This window comes from Bubalus bubalis, chromosome 3 (genome assembly GCF_019923935.1).
Source record: "Bubalus bubalis isolate 160015118507 breed Murrah chromosome 3, NDDB_SH_1, whole genome shotgun sequence".
Taxonomy (NCBI): Eukaryota; Metazoa; Chordata; class Mammalia; order Artiodactyla; family Bovidae; genus Bubalus; species Bubalus bubalis.
Window position 1 is genome coordinate 127,114,229 of NC_059159.1, and position 25,824 is coordinate 127,140,052.

General features: G+C 37.4%; 1 protein-coding gene across 5 annotated transcripts in view; it reads right to left on the minus strand.

The window, feature by feature from the left end:
- Positions 1 to 25,824, minus strand: part of TEX10 (testis expressed 10) — a 48,985-nt gene that overhangs the window by 21,624 nt on the left and 1,537 nt on the right. For 4 of the 5 annotated variants that reach the window (XM_044940080.2, XM_006070037.4, XR_006550019.2 and 1 more), the window contains exons 2-9: positions 23,217 to 23,405; positions 21,093 to 21,805; positions 20,462 to 20,705; positions 16,191 to 16,303; positions 7,354 to 7,592; positions 6,506 to 6,641; positions 4,935 to 5,110; positions 3,435 to 3,612 (exon numbers count right to left, since the gene is read on the minus strand). In XM_044940080.2, coding sequence (XP_044796015.2) covers positions 3,435 to 3,612; positions 4,935 to 5,110; positions 6,506 to 6,641; positions 7,354 to 7,592; positions 16,191 to 16,303; positions 20,462 to 20,705; positions 21,093 to 21,805; positions 23,217 to 23,396 — 1,979 coding nt within the window. In that variant the 5' untranslated portion in view covers positions 23,397 to 23,405. The remainder of the gene's footprint in view (positions 1 to 3,434; positions 3,613 to 4,934; positions 5,111 to 6,505; positions 6,642 to 7,353; positions 7,593 to 16,190; positions 16,304 to 20,461; positions 20,706 to 21,092; positions 21,806 to 23,216; positions 23,406 to 25,824) is intronic. The other variant, XM_044940081.2, reaches the window with a different exon arrangement.

A 25,824-nucleotide genomic window follows, 5' to 3' on the forward strand; every position in this document is an offset into this window, starting at 1 on the left:
CAGAAATCTGAATAAATGTCAAGACAAAATTAGGAGTTTCTAATTCAACGAGAAGAACTTAAATTTTTTTACCACTGAAATAACTATTTATTAACATTCTTAAAAGTTGGGGAGTTAAAAATAATGGAAACATTCTTCTGAATCATTCCCACTTAAAGGACTTCTCTTTGCTTAAAGGGCTATGGACGGAATATCATAAGCTAAGAGGTTATAAAAAGTCAGAGATGCTCAATGGAAATGAGTACAAAATGGTGATTAGAAAACAAACCAATATCCTCTTGAACCCAGTGAAAACTGTGCCATCCAGTGGCTAAAAGGGGTAGCAAATCCATTTAAAAATCTAGTTTGGAGGGTTCAAGATGGGGAACACATGTATACCTGTGGCGGATTCATTTTGATATTTGGCATAACTAATACAATTTTGTAAAGTTTAAAAAAAAAAAAATCTAGTTTGGACAAAAGACAAGCAATGTATCACACTGTCCTTAAAACTATCATGACCATATATACTGGACACACCAGAACACTTCTGAGAATAGAAGGGATGCTTTCATCAATTATGCCTGGACAACAGAAGTAAACCAGACCTGCTCCTGGCAGTCCAGCTCGCATATTCACCCTGCTTCAAAACCGGGCTGAATTTCTCAGTTAACCTCTCCCTTCTCTGATATTTTTATCTAACAGTGTAGATTACGTTTCCACATCCATGTCTTATGTTCCCCAAACCAGCTGTAAATAAACTAGGGGCAGAGAGGATAAGGAAGAGTCAAGGTCAGCAGAACAACACAGGTAGATGGAGGAGGAGGAAAAACTCAAACTCAAAAACCTCTAAGTGGATGGTAAAAAAGGTAGGAACAGCAATTCTAAGTACAGTTTTTAAAAGATAAACTAAACACCAACAGTTTTAAGTTGATGGGTTTTTCACACATTGAACAAACTGAGATGATCTGCTCTTAGATAAACTCCCTCTGCTAGAGACAACAGTGTCAGAACTACAATACCCACAGTGAACTAGATCAGAGAACCCAATTAATGTAACAGATGAAAATCAGAAGTTATTAAAGGACTATTTCAGGAAGATTAACCTGACAACAGTGCATGAAATATATGGAGCTGAGAAGCAAGACTACTTACAGGTGGGAGATAATGAAAAAGCTTGCTGGTTTACAGTCATGATCAAGGACAGAAGGGGTATTTTGAAGAAAAAACCAAAGATATGAAATAACCCAGGTGACTTCTAAGGAACCAAACATTATTCTTCAATTCTAAATCTAGAAAAAGTGATGCAATAATAATACCACTGGCCTGGGAAAGTTGAAAAGCCCCCATTTTGTTTTAATTTTTAAAGAGATTAGTTTGAATAGGGACAATACATCTACAGAAAGAGAAGTCTACTAAGACTCTGTGCACGTGCTAAAAGGCAAAATTTAACTTAGTAGACTTTTAACTACATGACAATTTGCTTTTGATTATTATAAACTTCTATTACCATTACTTGTAAATTAATATTTTCTCAGTACGTGCCACAAATAAAAAGGTCAAAAAAGACTTGTGAAAAAATCCTTGACAAAAGTTACTGCGCATAAGTCAATCATAACTGATGCCAATAAATACTAAATACAAGTTCTAAAGAGAATTAATTTTAAGAGGTGTTCCAAAGTTACTTTTAAATGAATGTTAAAACAGATCCTCCACTAGTGCTATCATGGGAAAAGAGTGCCCTCTACTGGAAGTTAACAGACATGAAACCACTTAAGTTAAATTGTATTTCTTAAAGACCTGGCATTAAGTACTGAACTAGACAAAGAGGGGTTTCACATATAGGCAACACATTGCAAACAGCTCTCTTTTGCTAAAAGGAAAAAGTTATTATCAGTTATGAAGCACACTTTGGGTGACAACATTCAAACATACATCCTATCCTGCTATGAAGAGACTGGCAAACAAAGAAAATCTACTAATAAAGTGAGCTGCTGCTGCTAAGTCACTTCAGTCGTGTCCAACTCTGTGCGACCCCATATATGGCAGCCCACCAGGCTCCCCGGTCCCTGGGATTTTCCAGGCAAGTGAAAGTGAAGTCGCTCAGTCGTGTCTGACTCTTAGCGACCCCATGGACTGCAGCCCACCAGGCTCCTCCGTCCATGGGATTTTCCAGGCAAGAGTACTGGAGTGGGGTACTTCTGTTTAATTGGGACAGAGGATCTGCCCAAGAAGCCAGCTACAGCCTAGATTCAATTCCTGCCTAAAACTATCAGACCCTGGCCTTGAGCCACAATCAGTAACAAACGGCTGAATACAAAAGTACTATGCCTGATACAAACATTAAATTTTAAAGGATACTTTGAACACTCACAACATGAAACACTATTAGTTTTAAGACCTTTGAGGGTAAAACGGTACAGTCACACTCTGGAAAGTAGTTCCTCAAAAAATTAAACAGAAAATTAACATATGATCCAGCAATTCTACTTCTGGGTATTACACAGCCAAAAGAATTAAAAGGATTCAAACAGGTTATCTGCACACCAATGTTTACAGTGGCATTATTCATAATAGCCAAAAGGCAGAACAACCAAGTATCCATTGACAGATGAATATATCAAAATCACGAACACAAAATAGTGGTAAACAAGGGCTGGGAGAAGGGGAAATAATCCGTACAGAGTTTCAGTCTGGAATGATGACAAGTACTGGAGATGAACAGTGGTAGCAGCTGCACAATAGTGTGAATGTACTTAATGCCCCCCAACAGTTCTAACTGTATACCTAAAACTGGTTAAAATGGTTATGTTATGTATATTTTACCACACACACACCCACCCCAAGATATTTCAATGATTCCTTGTCTGAGTCCACAAGCTTTTATTTCACCACCTACATTAAACTGAGCTCCCTTCCAAAAAGGAAGACCTGTATTACAATTTCATAACACCAAAAGTTTAAAAGCACAGCACTCTCATCTGCCACTGAATCCTTACTATGGCTTCTGATAATTTTAACCCTTGTTTCAATCCACCTACACAAATCACTGTATGTTTCTACCTGATGGCTCAGCGGTAAAGAATCCACCTGGGGTGCAGGAGAACAAGGGTTCAATCCCTGGGTCAGGAAGATCCCCTGGAAAAAGAAATGGCAACCCACTCCAGTATTCCTGCCTGGAAAATCCCATGGACAGAGGAGCCTGGTGGGCTACAGCCCATGAACTTAGTGACTGAATTCATGACAATGCAAACCACTGAACAAACAACCCGGAGCAGTCTTCCTCAAAAGAACTCCCTCTATCAGTAATAACCAACAATTTTAACTGCTGTTTTAAGAGCAAATGAAGGGGGGGCGGTGTTATTTTTAAAAGTCAGTTCGTAAACTGCCAGTGACAGGGGAAGGGTGAGGGAGAAGATTATACACTTGAAATACAGCTCACTTCAGCATGCTACCTCATGTGCAGTATCCCGATAAGCATGGCAGCCAAATCTGCACTGAGTCTTCCCATAATACAGCAGCGACTTAACCGAGAAAGCAAGTCAGCAGGCAGACTGGGTAGAAAATACACAAGCTGGACCAAAAGCTGCTGAGACTCTGCTGGGAGAACCACCACAGTGCCTTCTTGTGGATCTAGTGAGGTGGGAAGACAAGTTAAATTTTAAAAGATATACAAACAAGAATTAATAAGGCAGACTGATCGTTTTCACTGTGCTATGTTGAATTCTAACATATCAATTACATGGAAAAAAGTTTTATCAAAAAGCATATATGTGCAGCTTAAGGTACTGCCTAGAGTAAAAGACTAAATACAATCATTATTTAAAGATAACATTTAACACTCAATTTCATAACATTCAAATGTGTTATTTGAAATAAAAACTGATAGAGTTAAAGGAATCAGAAACAAACCTAAACAGTAAAAAAAAAACAAGCACTATTGCCAAACAGGGACAATTATAATATCAACCTAATTTAAAACCAAAGACTTATTTGAGTATACACACACGCCTCTACATATAAACAATACTAAAAAATATAGATTTTATAATACCACACACAAAAGGTAGACACAAACCGATGTTCGTCACCTAATAAATGGATAAATATAAAGTGGTATATCTTCAACAATGGAATGTTACTCAGCATTAAAAAGAAATACAGTACTCATGTATGCTACATCATGAATGAATCCTAAAAACAGTATGCTAAGTCAAAGAAGCCAGACTGAAAAGATCCACATTATACCATTTCATCTGTAAGAAATGACCAAAACAGGCAAATACAAAGAGACAGAAATGGTGAGCAGTGGTTGCCAGGAGCTGAGGAAGGAAGAAATGAGGAAACAGGGACAGACGACTAATGGGAGAGTTTCTTTCTGAGGTGATAAAAATATTCTGGAATAAGATAATAGTGACTATTGCACAATCTTGGGAATATGGTAAAAATTAATAAATGGCAGAGTGTAAAATGGCCAATTTTATGGTATATGAATTGTGTCCTGATAATAAATACTAATTATACATATGTATATATGTCAGTATGTTTTCATTGATATTTTTGCTTAAAGAATGAAAAGGTTTCAGGGGTGAATAAAAAATTAATATATGAAAGCCATACAAGATATCAATAATGATTAAATAAGTAAAAAGTGCCATCAAAGTTCCGAAAGAATTCTGTAAAAATACCTGATCAGTTTTGAATTTGTGAGTTTTGTGGCTTAAAAGACAATTTAAGATTTGAAGAAACATCTACAACCTTTAATTTTCTAAAACTATTGTATTAAGTAATGCTACTGAAAATGAATTTACTGTTTGATATTTTGTTCATTTTACCATGGTATAATTAATGTATAATTTGAAGGAAAAGTAAAACCTAAAGATCTCCCCTTTGAAACATCGTTCCTAAGTTGGGGTAGGCAGATTACTACTTACATAGGTAAACAAAACTCTTACCATAGATTCGGAGAGCAGTAACTTGTAAACTTTTGAGCAGCTCTTTATTTGCTCGGGCTGCAGCAGTATGGATAATGTCAATAAGCTGTGTTGAAAGTTCAGGGTTTCGGGAGCCGAGATGAGCAAGCTGCAGTGGTAAACCAGCTAACCAACGTGATAACACTTTACTACGGTATCTAAGGCCATCAAAGACAAGGGAAATACACCACATTTATTTAAACATTTGAGAGCCTATAAGATGGCTGGCATCATTTATTCAGCTATAGCATTCTCTAAGGTTTTACCCACTGTATTTTAAAAGTTTATGTAATTTGGGGTACTATGTAAATTGTAATTTTATCTTAAAGGACACAGACTCTACTTAACTTCTTGCGAACTATTTACACTAATTTGTAATAATTATTTTACTATATTAAGTCACTGATGCACTCAGTATAGGGTGCCCCACATTAAGTGGCTTCAAACTTGTGTTATTTCAGTCCTTTCATATACTTGCTAACTCTCTAATGTCTCATCTCGGACACAGCAATCACTTTTGCCGTCCCCCAAGAGTGATTTACACATGACCTTTGGAGTCTAACAGACCTGAACTTAAGTCTCAGTCTAGCTGCCCTTTAGCAGCATGACACTCACCAACCTATTTAACCTAAGCTTCCTTCTATAAGGCAGAAACCAATAGTACCTACATCAAAGTATGAGAATTACTGAAAAATTTAAAAAAGCACCTGACTCACAGTAAAGACTCGAATATGTCCTAATAACTACCTATGTATGCTGAGGTATCCCAAATCTCTTATCTTTCACCCAAACATCTCTTCCAGACTATCCCAAATAAACCTCAAACTCACTGTATCTAAAAACTGATTCCTTAGTTCTACTCTGTGTGTTGTCTACGTCACCAGACAGCACCAAACTAAGCCAGGAACTTTTTCACTTTAAAATACTCCCATTTTTAAAAAATTTATTGAAACATTTTTGACACACAGTATTATGTTAGTTTCAGGTATATATCACATAATAATCTGACAACTGTACACACTGCAAATGGTCACAAGTCTAGTAACCACCTGTCCTAACAAAAGTTACTCTAGTATTACTGGTCATATTCTTTATGCTGTATATTACATCCCCATGGCTTATTTACTTTATAACTAAGTTTGTACCTTTTAATCTCCTTCACCTATTGTACACCTCTCCTCTTCTACTGCCCTCATTCTTATACCATATGTCCCAATATGTCACTAAGGGCCAGAGGTTAAACCTCCATAACTTTAATGGGAAGCAAAAGAAAAAGCTGAGGCTGCTACAGGTGGTTCCAATTGTCCTTTAGCTGTTAAGCAGACAAGTGGAAATACATGCTCAGAGAGACTTTTACCTTCTCAGTTATGTGTATAAAGGTTACTGGAACTATTATGTACGCCTCTTTATAAAAAAAAATTTTTTTTAATGAAACCAAAAAGGATAAAGAGAGAGAATTTCTCCAAAGATTTAATCACTCTATCATCTTATTATACAGATTACAAAGTAACCTGGTAAGAAAAAGAAAGGCAAAATAACAAAGGGAACTGTACCGGATTCTGTAAGATCTCAGTTCTTCTTTTTGATAGATTTTACTGAAAAACTTCAGTAACAAAGTCCGAACTGGAATGAGAAGGCCTCTCTGCTGATACAATGTATAAACTGCCCTTATGAGAGACTCCGTAGCCTCTAAAAACAAGAGAAAACAACTGCATGTGAGTCAAAATGTTTCTTCACCAGCACTGTAATGCTTCTAAAAGCACAGAAGCACCTTGTTCCTATGACAAAGCAGATTTTAGCGACAAACTGAGGACTACCATCAAAATCCTACATCAGTGGCCTAATACAAAAGTCAAACCAACCAGCGACTGCAGTACAAATTTTCCTAAGAGACAACAAACCTAGGAAAGGACAACAAAAAACAGAATACTAGAAAGGTGGATAAGCCAGGAACCAACCAGCAAAGTTCTGTTTTGAATGAAAAGAATTAGTAAGTCACACTAAAAATTGACTTAATGCAACATAACTTCAAGTTACAAGAAAGGTGAAGAGATAAGGATTAATTTCTAGTCAAATTAGATCAGAAAAGAGTATTTCTTCATCCTTAGGCTCAATGTCACTTCCTCTTAATAAAACTTACCTCCTTTCACTCCAACTATGTAGTCTAGTAGAAAACCTACCCATCTGCTTCAGAGTGGACCTACCCACTTAAAAAGGGGTCTTCTCAGCCATCAGGGTTCAAGGAGATATTCCTTCATGATTATGCTAGCTACCTTTTATGGCTTGAACGTAAATGACTATGTGAAATGCTTGACAGTTATGAACTCAAATTTAGGCTCTAAATACTAATAGCATGTGTAAGAGCGCCTCTCTTAAATAAGGACAAAGCATTAACACCTACCTCTGTTTGGCTGTATCTGCATTAACCTCCAAGAGACTCCAAGCAATCTGTTCAGCTGCTTACTATTTAGCCTAGAGCCATCTTCAAGGGTTTCTGTTACAAATTTCCTTATCCTTTCTATCCAACTGGAATCCTTCTGCAAAGTTGAGGCATTTGCCAGGGAGACCATGATATCAGACAGCGTTAAATTCAGTAAAAGATGATCTACATTATTCGAGAGAATCGTGCAATGCTTGATGCTAAAAACAAAGACACACAGAACTGTTACGTATTGTATCTACCATGCCTGCTTCACTTAAATACTTAACTATTCCTCCCAGATCCCCTGGTAGCTCAAAGGGTAAAGAGTCTGCCTGCAATGCGGGAGACCCGGGTTTGATCCCTGGGTTAGGAAGATCCCCTGGAGAAGGAAATGGCAACCCACTCCAGTATTCTTATCTGGAAAATCCCAGGGATGGAGGAGCCTGGCAGGTTACATACAGTCCATGGGGTCACAAAGAGTCGGACACCACTAAGTGACTTCACTTTCACTTCATTCCTCCCAGAATGAATTGCCAAGAAGGTAGGTATATAAAAGTGACTGTAAGTAAACCATTCATTACAGAATCAGGGTTGTTAAGGCATAAATTAAGAATGCATACTGCTCAGTTCATTACCCAAGTTGCTATTCACACAAAAAATACAGGCCCTTGAATTGGTAATCCTATATGTAATATGGGGATAACAACACTTGAAAACTTCAACACACTTGAAGATTTTAAGCAGATATTTATATTAGGATGAAACTCACAACAGACCTTGATTCTGCTTCTAACTAATTTTGACTTAACAGAATCACTAATTTCTCCTGGCCACAAATTCCTTATGTGTGAAACAAGAGACTGGTTTAGATAAGCCCGATTCTGAAACAACTTAATTTTATGACTCACATATTAAAATCACTTTTTCCTAGCCATATAAAACACATTTCTTTCAAAGCTTGAAAGAAATTTCAAAAAAAGGTTCTAATAGATTATCTTAACAAAAAAAGAATTTGCAACTTAGGATATAAACCACTAGATACATAAACACTATATAAACACAGTGTAGATTTCAGGCTACACTGCATTCAACAGCAGAACCTATTTATTTCCATGTTCAGAAACACGAAAGTTGATTAAACTAAAAAAATTCCTGAAACTAACTTATTTTAAAAGAAAAAGTTAACCCTGGATTAGGCATGAGAAAGGACACAGTAGTAACGCACCACAAATACAAGGGAAGGGAACTTTTTAATATTTGGTGTTATTAGGGTATCAAATGCAGGGTTGAGAATGACAAATGGGACCAGATCACAAAGAGTTGAAAGCTTAAGGACACTAAAATCAATTCTGCAAGCACAGGAGTAACATAGTTGAAAAGTTCTTTCATTTCTGCTGATGAAAAAGAAAAAAATCAGTTATAAGACTCTAAACAAAGTAGTTGTATGTCTATTTGAGCAATACAGGCAAGACGTGACAAGCGCAAGAAACAATGCTGGTACAAACTAGGAGAAAGAGGGATGTATAGGAAGAATAAAATTAGCTGGATCTGAAGTCTGCTTAAACGCATACATGTATGTGAGCTTTTAGCTCAGCTGGTAAAGAATCCACCTGCAATGTGGGAGACCTGGGTTCCATCCCTGGGTTGGGAAGATCCCCTGGAGAAGGCATAGGCCACCCACTTCAGTATTCTTGCCTGGAGAATCCTCATGGACAGAGGAGCCTGGCAAACTACAGTCCATGGGGTCGCAAAGAGTCGGAAATGAGTGAGTAAGCACAGCACAGCAAAGCAAATGCCCAGCAAAAAACTGGGAATTCTATCACAAAGAATGAATGAAAACTGGGACAGATGACTAGCAATTTATATACTACAAACCCAAAACTACTGGTAGGTTCTTTGCCCAACTGTTCAGTGTCCAAAACCAAGGCACATTTTATACTAACCAGACCACACAAAAACCAAGTGCAACATTTCTTCACCACAGGTAGAGCTTTTGAAAATCTACTTAAGTTTATCTTAAGCAGTATAACCTATTACTGTCTGGAAGGTGTCAACAGACATCCAAAAGTTGGAAGAATTCATCCTGCTCCTCCAAGAATTTACACAAAATTTAAAAGTCTAAATACACTGACCACCAATTCTATGAGGGAGGCAGGAAACTGGGGAAAATCATTTTCAGCAATGATAGAGGAGGAAATTAGAACTGATTCCCTTCCTGAAAATAACTTTAAAAGCTGGATGAAATAGTTTTTAACAACTTAAAAACATTCAAGAGGTAACAAGATGATGATCAACTGCTGGGTCCCCAAAATAAAGCAAGACCATAACACTCAAGTTCCAAGGGCTGCTGCCAATTCCAACGAAAAGGCTGGAAAACTGAAGTAACCTTTCAGAGGCCTCACAGGGAAAAGTCAAACCCCAGAGCTGGACAAACACGGGGACTCTGGTATATTATCCCCACTTCAAGCTGGACCCTTAAGGGCTTTCCCTTCCAGAGTAAGGTGAACTGGAAGTAAAAAGAGCTCTTAAATAAAAGAGTCCCAGTTATGCATCATCTCAGTAGTTAACACAACAATTTTCCCCAACTAGATCTATAGATTCAACACAATTCTAATCAAAACCCCAGCTTTATAGTTATCAACCAACCAATTTCTGAAGTTTATACACAAAGGCAAACACTAGACTACCCGCATATTAAGACTGAAGCGGAACAGTCTTGGGGACTCACACCACTCCATTTCAAGACTTACTGTACTACAGTGATCAAGACAGTATGGACTGGTGAACGAACAGGAAAACACAGGTTAATGCAAGAACCCAAGACAGGCCTGCAAGTACAGTCAACTGATGGTTTCAGACAAAGGAGCAGAAGCAATCCAAAACAGAAACAATGGTCTTTTCCACAAACAGTGCTGGAGTAACTGGACAGAAACTCTAGAACTGAAAAATAAAGACAAAACAAATTCAACAAATATATGTTTGAATGAGATAAAGAGAAACAGAAAACTCAGTAAGTGGGTCTTATACACATTCAATTAGTCTTTAAAGGGAAGGAGAAGAAGAGCGCTAATTTTTTTTAAAGATGAGATTTTTTTCAGATGTGTTTAGATACTTCATTCAAGATCTCAGATTTAAGCAGCTCACTGAATTCCAAGGAAAATCAATAAAAAAGAAAACCACACCTGGATACATCATTGTCAAACTGCAGAAAATAAAAGACAAGGAGAAAAGTCTTATGGGGGGAGGGAGTAACTTTTATAAAGTAGCAATAGTTCAGACTCATAGCTGACTTCCTAACTGCAGTGGAAATCGAGAGAGAGCGAAGTGTTACTGTCAGTATGCTCAAACAAGAAAACTGCCAAACCCAAGTACTGTGCTCTGTTAAAACAGTCCTTGGAAATAAAGGAGAATACATATATTCTCCTTCATTTATATATATATGTATTTGTGTGTGTGTCTAAACCCTCTAGCAGCTTCTAAATAAGCCTAATGAAGAGAGATGAAAAAAATGAAGAGCAAAAAAGTAGGATATACAGATAAAACTCAGATGGTAGATACAAGTTCTCCCAAAATATTAATTTTTGCTTGAAAGTTCAAATTTTATCTCTAGCACAGACACTATTTTCCTGGAACTGATAGGCTTATTCATTTCTGAGAAAACATCTGCAAATACCCAAGTCTGAATAACCACAGTTAATCATTCAAATTAAAATCATGCCCATCACAGAAAATGGACAGAATGACGAACAGAATGACAAGTGCATTTCCTTGAGACAACCATTATTCTTTGGTATGCAGCCAAAACACTTCAGGCACACTTCCCATTTCACCACACAGAACATTAAAAATATGTGTTTTCAAGGACTGTGACTTAATAAGATTAGTAATTTTTACCACTTCATTAAGAACAATTTTAAGTGAAACTGGCATGTTCTTTCAAACTGTGAATGCATGGTGGTGAAGAATACTGTTAGCCCTCCAGACCGTTCTGCATCCACATATTCAACCAACTGTAGATGGTGTATCATGTTTATGAATTGTGGTTTTCTGAATCCACAGATGCAGAACTTGCATATTTGGAGGGCAACTTGCTTTTAGGACAGTGAAAATACCACATATGACACCATGTCTTACACACAACTCAGACTGTACAATGCCAAGAGTGAACCCTAACATAAACCAAAGACTTGAGTATAAATGATGTGTCAAGTTCGTATTTTACAACAAATATACAGCTCTGGTGTGGGATGCTGACACTGAGGGAGGCTATGCGTCCACAGGGACAGGAGTAGAGTATATGAGGACTCTATACTTTCTGTTCAATTTTACTATGAATCTAAAATTGCTCTAAAAAATAAACTCCATTTAAAAAAAAAAAGGAATGAAATGCTAGTGGTGCCACAACATGAATAAACGTTAAAGATATCATGCTAAGTGAAGGTAAGCCAGACACAAAACAATATTTAAGTTTCTTCTGATATGTGGTACCTAAAACAGTCAAATTAATAAAGGAAGAAAAGTGCAATAGCAGTTCCCAGTACCTGGGGGAGAAGAGGATAGGAAGTTATTATTTAATGTGTACTGAGTTTCAGTTTGGTAAGGTGAAAAATGTGAATGTACTTAAAGCCACCAATCAGTACACTTTAAAAAATGGTTAAAATGCTAAATTTTATGCTATGGACATTTTACCACAATGACAATAATATCTTTTGTAACTCCACAGTTCAACCCAAGATTAAAAAAATCTAACATCAGGTCAAAATTGAAAACCACTGGCCTAGGCCACATTGGCTCCTCTAACTTTAACTTGTGAATCTAGTAGACAGCCTCCAAAGGCTATCTGCGAAATAGTCAATGCACTTCCTTATGGAAGTACAAGAGCAGCCTGCGGACCCTCAAAACAAATCACTAGGGAAATTTATGATAGTACTGTCAATCCACTTTTGTTAAAAATTCCACAATTTCACCTCAGTCTCTTCATAGTTAATTCCCTCTTCACCTTTTATATCTTGGCACAAATTACTCCCTAGGCAAGCAGTCCTCCCTAGGACCTATACCCCCCATGAAAGAGTAGGACCAGCTCCTTACTATACTGATATACTCTTTATTACCCTACACTCTTTTTTTTAAGTGCCTTCAACATATTAAGTGTCCAATAAAGTGAATAATGACAGTACACCCATATGTTCTTGAGTAGCTTCAGTTCAGTCACTCAGTCGTGTCCGACTCTTTGCGACTCCATGAATTGCAGCACACCAGGCCTCCCTGTCCATCACCAACTCCAGGAGTTTACCCAAACTCATGTCCATCGAGTCGGCGATGCCATCCAGCTGTCTCATCCTCTGTCGTCCCCTTCTCCTCCTGCCCCCAATCCCTCCCAGCATCAGGGTCTTTTTCAATGAGTCAACTCTTCGCATGAGGTGGCCAAAGTATTGGAGTTTCAGCTTCAGCATCAGTCCTTCCAAAGAACACCCAGGACTGATCGCCTTTAGGATGGACTGGTTAGATCTCCTTGCAGTCCAAGAGACTCTCAAGAGTCTGCTCCAACACCACAGTTCCAAAGCATCAATTCTTAGGCACTCAGGTTTCTTCACAGTCCAACTCTCACATCCATATGTGACCATATGGTTTTTATGGAAAAACCATAGCCTTGACTAGACCTTTGTTGGCAAAGTAATGTCTCTGCTTTTGAATACGCTATCTAGGTTGGTCATAACTTTCCTTCCAAGGAGTAGTGAAAGCATAAGTGAAGTAGCTCAATCATGCCCGACTCTTTGCGACCCCGTGAACTGTAACCTACCAGGCTCCTCTGTCCATGGGATTCTCCAGGCAAGAACTGGAGTGGGTTGCCATTTCCTTCTTCAGGGGATCCTCCCAACCCAGGGATTGAACCCAGATCTCTCAAGGAGCAAGCGTCTTTTAATTTCATGGCTGGAATCACCATCTGTAGTGATTTTGGAGCTCCCAAAAATAAAGTCTGACACTGTTTCCACTGTTTCCCCATCTATTTCCCATGAAGTGATGGGACCAGATGCCATGATCTTAGTTTACTTACATTTAATGGTCTACCAAATTCCAAACATCCTTTATTTAATCTCATTTTGATGAAAATTATATCTGAAAACTCTTACTTGACAACATAAAAAACATATATAATTATATTCACGTGTTGAAGGATATTCTGAGCTTATCCATGCACCTGATTAAAAACTTCTGTGTTAATAAGAAAACTGTATCTGGAGGAAACAAACCCTAACAACTTACTTGCTCAAGAAAGTATCTACCTATCTGGTTCTGTCACCTCCAACTCCAGAAACTCTAAATTAATGGTCCTAAAACATGGTTTTGATCCAACCAATAGTCTTCAATGCCAAAAGGATCAAGGATGAAAGGGAAATGAGGGTCAGAGACAAAAAATGACTCTCAGCATTAAGGTTAGTCATCAGTAGAAACCGATTTGATCCAGGTCTGTCCCGTGTTCTCTATTACACCATTCTATGGCTTTCTCATACCCTATAATATCTCCTTCCATTACTGCAATCATCCCCACTTCACTTCTGCCTGCTAAAATCACATTCATGTTAAAACACTATTCTCCAACACTGCTTTGTCCGTTTATCCTAACAAGGATCTGTCTCCTCCTATGAATTCCTATAGCATTTCTTAATTATAAAGTTCTAATGACACTTAAATATGCCTTGTGTTAAATATGTAGATTCACTTTTCTTCCTGCTAGTTATTGAGCTTTTGTTTCTCAGCCTTAAAACCACCCTTCCACACTCCTACTTTGTGATTCTGGGAGTGAGCCACATTTTTTCCTTTACAGTTTGCTTCTTGTTAGGCTCTGCCAATAAAGTATTTGTTATTGTTTAGTCACTAAGCTGTGTCACTCTTTTGCAACCCCATGGACTGAAACCCACCAGGCTACTCTGTCCATGGGATTTCCCAGGCAAGAGTACTGGAGTGGGTAGCCATTTCCTTCTCCAGGAGATCTTACCAACCGAGGGATCAAAATCTGTCCCCTGCATTGGCAGGGTTCTCTACCATGAGCCACCTGGGAAGCAAAGGGGTACTTGAGACTGGAAAGCTGTAGGAGGAAAACGCACACTTTCTGGTTGCTTCCTACCCCTATTTTTTGCTTCCTTTTGCCACCAGTGCAACCCAACCACTCTTCAGGCCAGCAGCAGTTCATTCTAGTAGCCAGAGTTGGTTCCAGTCTGTATTTTCCTGACACAGAACCAGCATCATCGTGCCCCTGGAACACCAGCACCAGCCAGCCACAACCCCCTTTGCTGAATCCTGTACCCCTATCCCACTGGGCCCCTCTCCTCATCTCAAAGACATTAGTCCCAGCTGAGTGCGAACCCCTCCCTTAGAGGTCTGAGTTTGGGCTCCAGACAGCCTTTCCTTCCAGCTACTTGCCCTCTTCTCTTTCTTCTCCCAGTCAAGAGGCAGCGGCCGCTTCCTGCAGGTCCACCTTTACAGTACCTTACTGTTCCCCTTTGTCTTCCCACTGTGAAGTGGAAATACCTAGTTTCCATTTTCCATTAAACTAGGAAATACCTAGTTTAATACCTAGTTAAAAACCGTTTGTATTAAATTCTCTGTGAAAATCACTGGTATGATTTCCATCTCATGACTGGAATCTGACACATTTTTATCAATTTTAAGATTTTGTATTGATTTTTGAAATTTATGAAATCATTTAAGAGATCAAAGAGTATACCTTAAGACATCTTTACTTACAGTGAGAGACCAAAAAACTTTAGTGAATGAATCAAGTTTATCTGCCTACAATATACTTTTCACTTCTGAGCATATCCTGTGAACTCTGCCCAAAGAGCCTCATTGATTCTCCTCATTGATTCTTCCTTTTGATAAATTTAACAACCTTCTGACAGTCTTTAACATCTGTTCAAGTGTTTGCTCATTTGGGGAATTACACCTTGAGTTTTCTAACTTGTATCTGCTTGTCAAATTTTATTGGGTAATTTCTTTTTACATTTATCTGCTCTTACTTCAGGAGAAGGCAATGGCACCCCACTCCAGTACTCTTGCCTGGAAAATCCCATGGACGGAGGAGCCTGGTGGGCTGCAGTCCATGGGGTCGCTAAGAGTCGGGCACAACTGAGCACTTCACTTTCACTTTTCACTTTCATGCACTGGAGAAGGAAATGGCAACCCACTCCAGTGTTCTTGCCTGGAGAATCCCAGGGACAGAGGAGCCTAGTGAGCTACCGTCTATTGGGTCGCACAGAGTCAGACACGACTGAAGTGACTCTGCACCAGCAGCAGCAGCTCTTACTTCAAGTAATCATTACAAATAACTTCCAGGCTTACACTCTTCCAGTGAAACTTCATCCGTAATTCGTTCTTTCCACTTATTTTAAAAAAGAGAACTACTTTTCTCCAATCATCCCTCTTCCATCAGGATACCGATAACAGTTACATTACGCTTCCTTGTGTATATAAATGAGAGCAGAAACTAGTGATGTTATGCTCTCAAAGATTCAGTAATTACACAGTGCCTCTCACAAATAAACTATCCACTCTTAGCAAATTTTTATTAAACTCTTATCTATACAATTTGATAGCTGACCCTCATTTAGCACAAAACATTCACTTTACAGATTAAAAATAAAAATAAAAGTAGAATTGGAAGTCCAGGGCTTAAAGTGATTTGTTTAAGATCAGATACTACAGCTTTTATGTTTACTTCACAAAGTCTAGATAAAAACACCTCACAGTGTACAAAGTTCAGTTTAAGACTGTTTTCTGAAAATGTCAGGTTTAACAGTGGAAGAGAATGGCAATACCTTTTATTTGTCTCTTTCCTTTTTTGCTTGGTTATTTCTTTTAAGGCATATGGAAAATTACTCATAAAATGGTGTTTGAAATCAATAAGGTAATTCTTTCGAAGCCATGACTCCTAGTAAAATAAGCACAGATTAGAAAATCTATAAGAAACAGTAACTTAAAATAGCAAATAAAGACTTTAAGCAGAAACAACAACTTGTCAATATCCACTCACAAATTTACCCTTATAATACATCTTCTGCTAATGATATCATATGTAAATAAATCTTAAAATCTGAATAAACTGTTAGGCCATCCAATTTTCACCCACAGTTCTTTTTGGTGCTTTTATTTTTACATGCATTTCATCTACTTAAAAGGAGAAAAAAAGGGAGAAAGTAAGTAAGATTTAATACAATTCTGAATTTGAACTGCTAATACAATATTTATAAAATATACAAGAAAATCTACCTAGTGTTCCATTTAAGAGTAACTATATTCTCTAGAAATTCTATTGCTCGTTAAAGGCATGTAACACCTTCACGAATCAATGTACTTGTCTAAAATTCTTCAGCAGGATTCTTCAATGTATCGTGTTCTCCTACCTGAAACACTGATTTCCTGCTATCCAGAGGGCCAATCATTGCAGTGTGCCAGTGACTGAGGGGTTGCTTGGGATATGGGACTTGAGATGCTACAATAGCTAGCTCCAGCTCTAGCAAAACTGGAGGCTAAACTCAGACCATAAATCAATAGCTAGCTATTGCAGCACATCTCCTTAGTTACCTTCACTAGGTTCTTCTCTTTTTCTTGACTTAAAAATGTGTACTTGACAACTCCTCCTGGACCTCTAATAGGCATCTTAAATTTACCATGAGTAAACTGAACTCTCCTATGGGTAGTCACACCATCATTTGGATCATAATATAGGCATCACTCTTGCTCCTCTTCTCTTAACTATGTACACCAGCATTCCCGCTGCTTTCACCAGAATCCAGCTGCCTCTCATCACTTCAACCACTAGCTACCGTTCGACTCCAAGCCACCATTACCTCTCACTTAAGATTACTGTTTCAGTCTCCCAATGGTCCTCATGTTTTGCCTCTTGCCCCACTAAACTTAATTCTCTACACAGCAGCCAGGGTGATCTTTTAAAATATAAATCACACTTCAAAATATTACAGGAAAGGATAAAGGAGACAATGTATATAAAGGAAGGACAGGTCATCCATGGGATCAATGATCTCAGTTGGGCCCCAGTTTTGCTAGAGCTGGAGAATGAGGACATGGGAGTTAGTAAATTACTGTTTTATTTGTAAATCTGACATATTAAAATTAAACAAACATAATTTAGATCATGCCACTCCTCTGCTCAAAACCCTCCAATGTCTTTTCACCACACTGAGGTTAAAATTTTAACTCTTTACCACAGACCACAAGGTACACACGATGTGGCTAGAGTCACTTCCCCCTCATCCTCCACCACTGCCCCAGTACCTCACTTGCATAGGCCTTGCTGCCATTCCTCAAATATGTCCAATTTGTTCTCACTTCAGGGTTTTGCACTTGCTGCTCCCTGTGCCTAGAAGGTTCTTCCCACAGGTCTTCACAAGACTTGCTCCTTCTCTTCATTTAACAGTCCCCTCCCTGCAGTTTCATTACATGTTCTCTCTCATCCCACTTTCATCTTTCTTCCTAATGATGACATGATGGACATCATCTATTTGTTTACCATCTCTCAACCCCACCAGGAGCGAAGTATTTGCCTTGTCAGTCATGTTTATCTCTGTATTCCCAGTCTAGCACAGAACCTAACTCACTGCAAAGCAGTGCTATTCAAAAGACCTTTCTGCAGTGACAGAGCTATTTTATATCTGTGCTGTCCAACACACCTGCCACCTGAAGCTACTGAGCATTTGAAATGTGACTACTGTTTACTGAGGAACTGAATTTTAATTAAAGAGGCAAATATATAGATGCTCAATTAACCTTTGCATCCAATTCTTTCTCACAAATTCTGATCTTCATGGTAAAAATGCAACAATAAAGAAACATTTAGACTGAAAGTAGCAAGCATTAAAATACAAGGCTAAGACACAACAAAATCTCCATAGTGTATAAAATTATAATACTGACCTAAAGCTATTAATACAGGCCTCCCAAAACTGAAGTTAACTAAAAAGTTAATGTGCCATTGTATTTTAAAACACTGTGTGTTTTAAAAATATTAAACACAGTATACTTTAAATTAAGGATACTAAGGATACAAAGAGTGTATTAGAAATAAACCACTTCAGTCAGGATCTGAGTACTCAACCACTGCAAATAAGATTTAGTGTTAACTTGATATTTCTTTCCAAGATGAAAGATTTCAAATTCCTAAAAAGGTTTTTTAAAAAAAATACTTGGACAAAAATGAAACTTCTCAATTATGCAGCAAAATACAAACACACTATATGCATTTAGCAAAACTTAAAAAGTAAGCAGTCAGTTACCCTAAGGTTGCACCCTAATACAGATGCCAATTTACCAACAGAAAGCCTACAGATTTTCTGAATTTTCTGGAAAAAATTCAGCCTGTGGTGCATAATTAGAAGACCAAGGAATGCCATTTCATTCCTCCGAAAGTTTGAACTTTGACCATTCAATACCTTAAGTACTAAGCTATAACTAAGGCAAATGAGAAAGAGGAACTAATGGCAGGAATGGTAATGAAAAATAAACTAACAGGCATTTTAATGTCATCTGGTGTAACATACATATTTATACACTGTCTGCAAAGGAATAGATTTACCTTATTCAGTTATTATAGTTCAAATCTGCCATGGTAAATTAGAGAATTCTACCAATGGATGCTTTTAAATACTATTTCTATTTGAATTAACCACCCTCCGCTTATTTCAATTTTATACAGTATCCGAATTTACTATTCTACATAACCTTCAACAGTCTGTGCAAAATAGTCTTCTGAATTTGGTATCCTATGTTAATGTACTGCTAATAAGTAATTTTAGTTGTAATAGCACAGAATATTTCTAAAACATACTATTTTAAATATTCATAAAACTAAGGCAGTGTTCAGATTCTGTTAGTGTTATCTCAGTGTTCTTGCCTGGAGAGTCCCAGGGACGGGGGAGCCTGGTGAGCTGCTGTCTATGGGGTCGCAGAGTCGGACACAACTAAAGTGACTTAGCAGTAGCAATAGTACTGTTATCTGAATGATAGTAGATGATCCAAAACTACACAATTAATGAATCTGCATTTAGTCCTACCATTCTATCTAATCACAAATATTACTAAAGCAATAATAAGCATTAAGATGCCCATGAATAATCAAACACCCAAATGCCTGAAATAAAAAGAACTAAACAAAACTAAAAAACTGCCTTGTCCATTCTGTACATATGTAGGCAACTTCAAAGATTCACAACTTCCTAGTCAAGTCATTGCAGAAATTCTCCTATAAAACGATGCTCCAAGCTTTAAAGTATTGTTCCAGCAGCTGCCTTTTCTAAGATTAACCACATTAATCTAGCATCACTTAAGCATGTTCTTCCTTACTTGTGCCATGGACTATGTGTTATATTCCCCACAACACTTTTAAAAAGCCCACCAATACTAAAATCTCCCCAAACAGGAGGTAAATTCACTCATCTAGAAACATGTTTGCTAGCTGGAAACTGTTCTATGACTTGGAATTACTTAGGGTAACTTCACTTGCACCATCCCTGCAATTGCAGCTTACCTACAGTAAAGCTATCTTTAAGAAATGTTTTCCAATTTACATCCTTTATCAAGAAAAAAACAAAAAAGCATACACCAAGCAAATTTACATATAGTTTCTTCTCTGAAACGTAGTTTAAAAACAACTCAGGGTTAGATATGAGATCTTCAGTTTCGTCCATTTCTTGGCATAAACTCTGTAATGTGGCCCAAACTGGAAGACACTGCTTAATAACCAACTGTTTAAATCATGTAAGAGATCTCCAGACACTAGAATGTTCCTATGTATTATCAATCTGCCATAAATAACACAATGTAACATTACTATATAGTTAATAAAAAAGAAATCAAGCATCTTGTTATACATTTCACTTAAAAATTAAAACATACAGATAATAAACTCACAGAATTATTTTAATTTGCAGTTTTAAGCAAATGTTAGAAGTTTATAGTTAAATCTTGGGAATTTTTCAGAAAATGCATAACCAGTTAGTACTAATACACTGATTTCTAATCTGTCCAGTTATGATAAAAGGCATTACTCAGAAAATAACCCAGTAGTTCTCACCAATTTATGAGTTTCATCATGTTGTTTAGAGAGTTTCCACAAAAGGGAAATAATATTAAGCACTTGCTGCATAACCTGCAGAGGCTCTCGTTCTATACCATTTCCAACAGAAGCCGCTGGGTGTGGAGGCACAGCTTCAATCCAGCACTCAATTAGCAATGGAATTATTATCTCAATAAATCCTTTCAAGTTTTCAGTAGACGACAGGCCTTCGTCCACAGTGCCTAGTCCTCCAACCAGATACCTAGTAAGGAAAGGTAAGAATGAAAAAATTTTAATTTAATTAAAAAATATTACTCATTGCTTAATTTAAATCTTAAATATATTAAGTACCAGCAAAACGAAGCACCATGAATTGATAATTACATTGATCAACACTAGCAAGAAAAACAGAATTCTAAGATGACAAAGCCAAAAGACTATCAATTTTTACTTTCCATTAGGCTTTGCTAGAAATGAGTAAATTAATATACTTTGAAATGACTCCTCCCATCAGTAAATAAAATTAAATTATGAGTAACTATATGAAACTATGGAAGACAACTGCATGTCTCCCAGCATTAGCCATCAATGGTCAGCAGTTATAATTCAATACAGGAAAACTGAGTGTGGACATAACTGAAATCCTTACCGTAGCCTGAACTGTGAACTGACATTTGGCTGTGAACCCCCATTTTCATAAACCTGGATGTGTTGCTGGTCGTTGGCATGTTCCTTCCAGTTGATAAAAATGGAGTTGCTAGTGGCATGGGGATTTTCTTTTTGTTCCTGAAGTCCTTCACTTTCTCTCAACCTACTGGATCCATCTGTCAAGGCCTGAAGGAATTTACTGAGTCTCACTAAGACTTTCAGCCTCCACTGCTGAGAAGTGAGTCTCCGATTAGGATTTACAGAAAGTATCCAGGACTGGGATCTGTCTCTATTTACCAGTCCTTTGGACGGCTGCTGATGAGAAATGAGTTCTACAAAATTCTTAAGCAATATACTGCTACGGTCAGTAATCAGAGCTGGGTACTGTTCCAGCAGAATGTCCAAAACTTTTAAAGAGTCCTCCTGAATTCCTTCAGTAATGTGAGTCATGGCACTAGAGAGATGGGCACTTACCAAAGGAAAAAATGGAGAAATTTGTTCAGCTCGTATTTTGGGGGCCAGGAATTGAAGAAGTTGAACTGCTGCTAATCGTACATTAGCATCTTTATCTGTAAACACAGCAGTCACTTCACTTAATATGTTTGAAAGGTGTGCATCAATTATATATGGGTATTGAGACAAAAGGTCTTTAAGTCCAAGAAGAGCACTTTGTTTAACCCCAGCATTGTAGTGATGCATCTGTGACAGCAAATCCTATAAATAAAAATACAAGTTTTAGGTATATACATATACATACACATCATTTTCAAATAAACAGTGCTAACTGAAACTATGCTAATAAACTGACACTTCAGTGGGTGTCCAGGGCTGCTTCAGTAGGTATTTTTCCAGTGTTACTTTGAGAAAAATTTAGTTTTAAGATCAGAAACAGTTTTAGCTTTAACACAGCTTTGGCTTCATAAAAGAATTAAATTTTCAGTCAGTATTTTCTCGTTTTGAAATTACACAGGATTAGGCACACAGTTGTTTAAACTGACAGCAATCATCACCACCACTTAAAGACCTACTATGTACCATATACGTATTTACACTATTTTCTGCCTATTTTAAGGGGTCTTTCAGGGTGTCTGTGTATTTTAGTCAGAGTGTAACATAAGGCAATTTTATTTGTAGAATAATTTATATAATCTGTAAAGAAACCACAACTTCAAATATCTTTTTGATATTATTTAACCTGCAGAGATTAGAAAGCAAAACTAGAAAACGTGTATCTTCACAAAGATTTGTTCACAAATGTCTCTAATAGCATTATTCATAAGAGTCAAAAAGTGGGAGTAAGCAAATGCCCATCAACTGTTGAGTGAAAAAATATGACAAAACTCTGCACTGGAATACTATTTGACAATACAAAGGTATGAAGTATTGTTCTGATACACATATCAGCTGTAACATGGATGAACCCCAAAAACATGCTAAGTGAAAGACCAGTAACAGACCACATTTCATGATTCCATTTATATGAAGAGTCCAGAATAAGCAAATCTTTACTGATAGCTTAGTGGCTGTCTAGTGGGGGGGAGGAAGTGGGGAGCAACTTCTAATAGGTGTAAGGGTTCTTTCTAAAGTGACAAAAATGTTTTAAAACTAGATTACTGTGATAGCAGCCTAACAATGTAAATATATTAAAAACCACTGAATTGTCCACTTTAAATAATAAATTTTATTATGTGCAAATTACATTTCAATAAAGCTGTTACATTTTTAAGCAAAACTACTGCTTAAATTTCAATTAATTTCACATTTACCATGAATCTGGAATAGCTATGCATTGTAAAGGTTCAAAAATGGGTAAGACAGGGTCCTATCTTAACGAGTTATAAAAACAGCTGAAGACCTGTCACATCAAAAAGATATAAAAATTACTTCCAGATGACATTAAATTATCAAATGAATATACAAGGGAGAAATCACTTTGACTTTAGCTGAGCAAGTCTTTCTGGAGGAAGTGGGAAAGCTGTAGTGGCAGCATCACCTCTGAAAAACAAACTCCAATCTTCAGCCATTAATAAACCCTAAGAGTTAAAACAACTTCCCATAAAAGTACACCATTCTAGATGACTTCAAGGCATATCCTATCTTATCAAAAAAAAAGTTTATGATTTACCTTTATGTTAAGTTTTCTATTGTTTGTTGGAAGTGTTACATCCTCTTTGAGCTGCTCAGGCAGATGTATAGTCTTCGTTTTAAAGTTTGTAAGAGTAGCATTTTCTGACCTGGGCTTCTTCTTACCAACTTTTAGTTTTACTTTCTGAAAATCATCTTGGCGTTTTCTTTTTTTGGTCATTCTTGAGTACTATGATAAAAGAATTAATTTAAAAACAATGAATACAGACCAAAGATAAATTATAAAAGAATAGAGAAGGTATTTTCTAACCTTTACATTACTCTAACATTGTCAAGATCAACGATAACCATGCCAATGCATCAAAATATTAAATGGAAAATATCTTTATAAAGAAAAAAAAACTCAGTTTACTTAAGATATTTCTGGCTACGGAACCTTTTGTCAAGCAATGTTCTAAATAGGAACCTTGGGTTGAGCGATGTGCTAAGTAGAAAACTTGTGTATACGTCAATTAATATACTTATACTTCAATAAAAAAGGAAAAAAACTTCTGAAAATTTTTTGTTTTCATAGGATAAGAGGGAGGTAGCACAGAGTTGCTCAAAGTATACCTTGCACCTACTGGGAAGCTCCTGGCCCCCAGAAACCCCCAAGAAACTCTAGCAAAACAAAGTCTAAACCAATGTTATTATTGAATGCAGCCTGTAATAGCTAGGAAAAGTTTCATGAACCTAAGCTGGGTGCCTGAAAATGGGGACGATTCAGATATGCAGCAAGGACAGTCACTGGGCACTTCATGAGCAAGGAAAACAGTAAAGATGAAGAATAGGGGATACGCTTGGTAATAGGCAAAAATGAAAGTACCAGCATTCTGAACACCAGGAAAAGTTCAGACTAGATATAAACCGGAAACAAAAAAAGGAGGGAAAAAAAAAATAAAAGGAAATACAGTGTAACAGAGGGCTAAGGAACAAAGACCAGCTAGGCCACTATTATAATAAATAACTCAGGTATAACCCTGTCGAACTGCACTTCTCTTTCCCCATCACATTCTTTCAATTTACACACAGATTATCCCACTTACACACAAAATCTTTGATCTGTGCCTTATACCCATTCCCAGCTACTGCTTAAACCCTTTATTTCTACCCAAGACTGTTCAAGTTTCCCCACCAGTATTCCTGCCTTGTCACCAGTGTCTACCTCATGGTCCATTTGGTAATCACCAGAGGGCTCTTTCTAAACACAGATCTGATCAAGGCTCACAAGCTTTCAGCTGCTCCTTTTACTTGCTTACAGTAAAAACACCTGGGTTTGACAGATCAGCCATCCTTCCTAACTTCCTCTACAGCTTTATCTTCCCATCAACTAACCTCTATCTAAAAAAAAATAGCCATCTATACCTGGAACTAGCTCAGCCCTTCTTGAAGCCTTTTCCACACAAAAATAATGAACCCTACCTTGCACTGTATTCCCGCCCGAGTAGATGTCTCTAGAATAAATAAAACTTCTCCTGATCTATCATAATGATCCTATACCTAGCTATTTTTTTAAGTCACAATGCTACATGTGGGAGTTCAAGAAATGTGAGCAAAATGAAGGTTTGCATTAAGATTAATAAAATGGCTGGTCCAAGACCAGAAACTTGAAGTTTCAGGAATCCAGAAGCCAATCACCTATGACATTACATTCAAATTCACATGGTTACAAGGTTTTAACACATTAGAGCCCTATCACCTAGGGTTTGGCTACATAGGTTAAGAGCAGATACAAGAGATCAACTAGCTCTTATCCAGACTCTTGCACTTTATAGCCTAGTTAAATCACCGTGTCTCAGTTTTTATTTACAAAACGGGGCTAATAATAATGCTTACCTCATACAGTTGTTACTAGGTAAGATGAATGAGGAGCAAATGAGCTCATGTGTAAAATACTCAGAACTGTGCCTGGCACAGTAAACAGATATGCTATAAGCACAAACATGTATATTTTCTTAGTCTCATGACCAGTACATACCAAGCATAATAGCAGATATACAAAAGCCTTCAGTTCTCACAAGACCATGCAAAGAAGGTGATGCTAAAACAATTTTAAAGATGTGTCAGTCTTTACTAATGACTTGAAGAGGGTTTCCTAAATAAGACTGAACTCCTTAAAACCAACTTTATGTTATATATACTTCAATCTTGGTGAGAATTGGGGGAAAGATGGCAAAACGGCTTGCCTTATTTCATTTATCCCAATATCAAATTTTCAGCCCACCCACACCTCCAGTTATTCTGGTCTAAAACATGAGTAAATAAAAACTACAAAGAAGGCCCTAATACTCACTTGGCCTCTCTGAATTAAGCAAGCACAGTTTGTGAGCTTTCCCTACAATTACTATCTAGTACCAGAGATGAAAACAAGTAGAACTAGATATTCAGAAAAATCGAATCAATTCACCCTCCACCCCCTAATTCTCTGTGCTATCTTTAGCCACTAACTAGCTGATCAGGGTCCAACACACAGTCAAGCTTGTACAAGCATAACCCACCACTTAGTGTCTGTTCTCCCTCCGTTAGGAAAGCTAACAGGACTGACCGCCCCTCCTTGACTTTTCAAGCTATTAAGATTATTATGGTACACAGGGAACATTTTTATACTA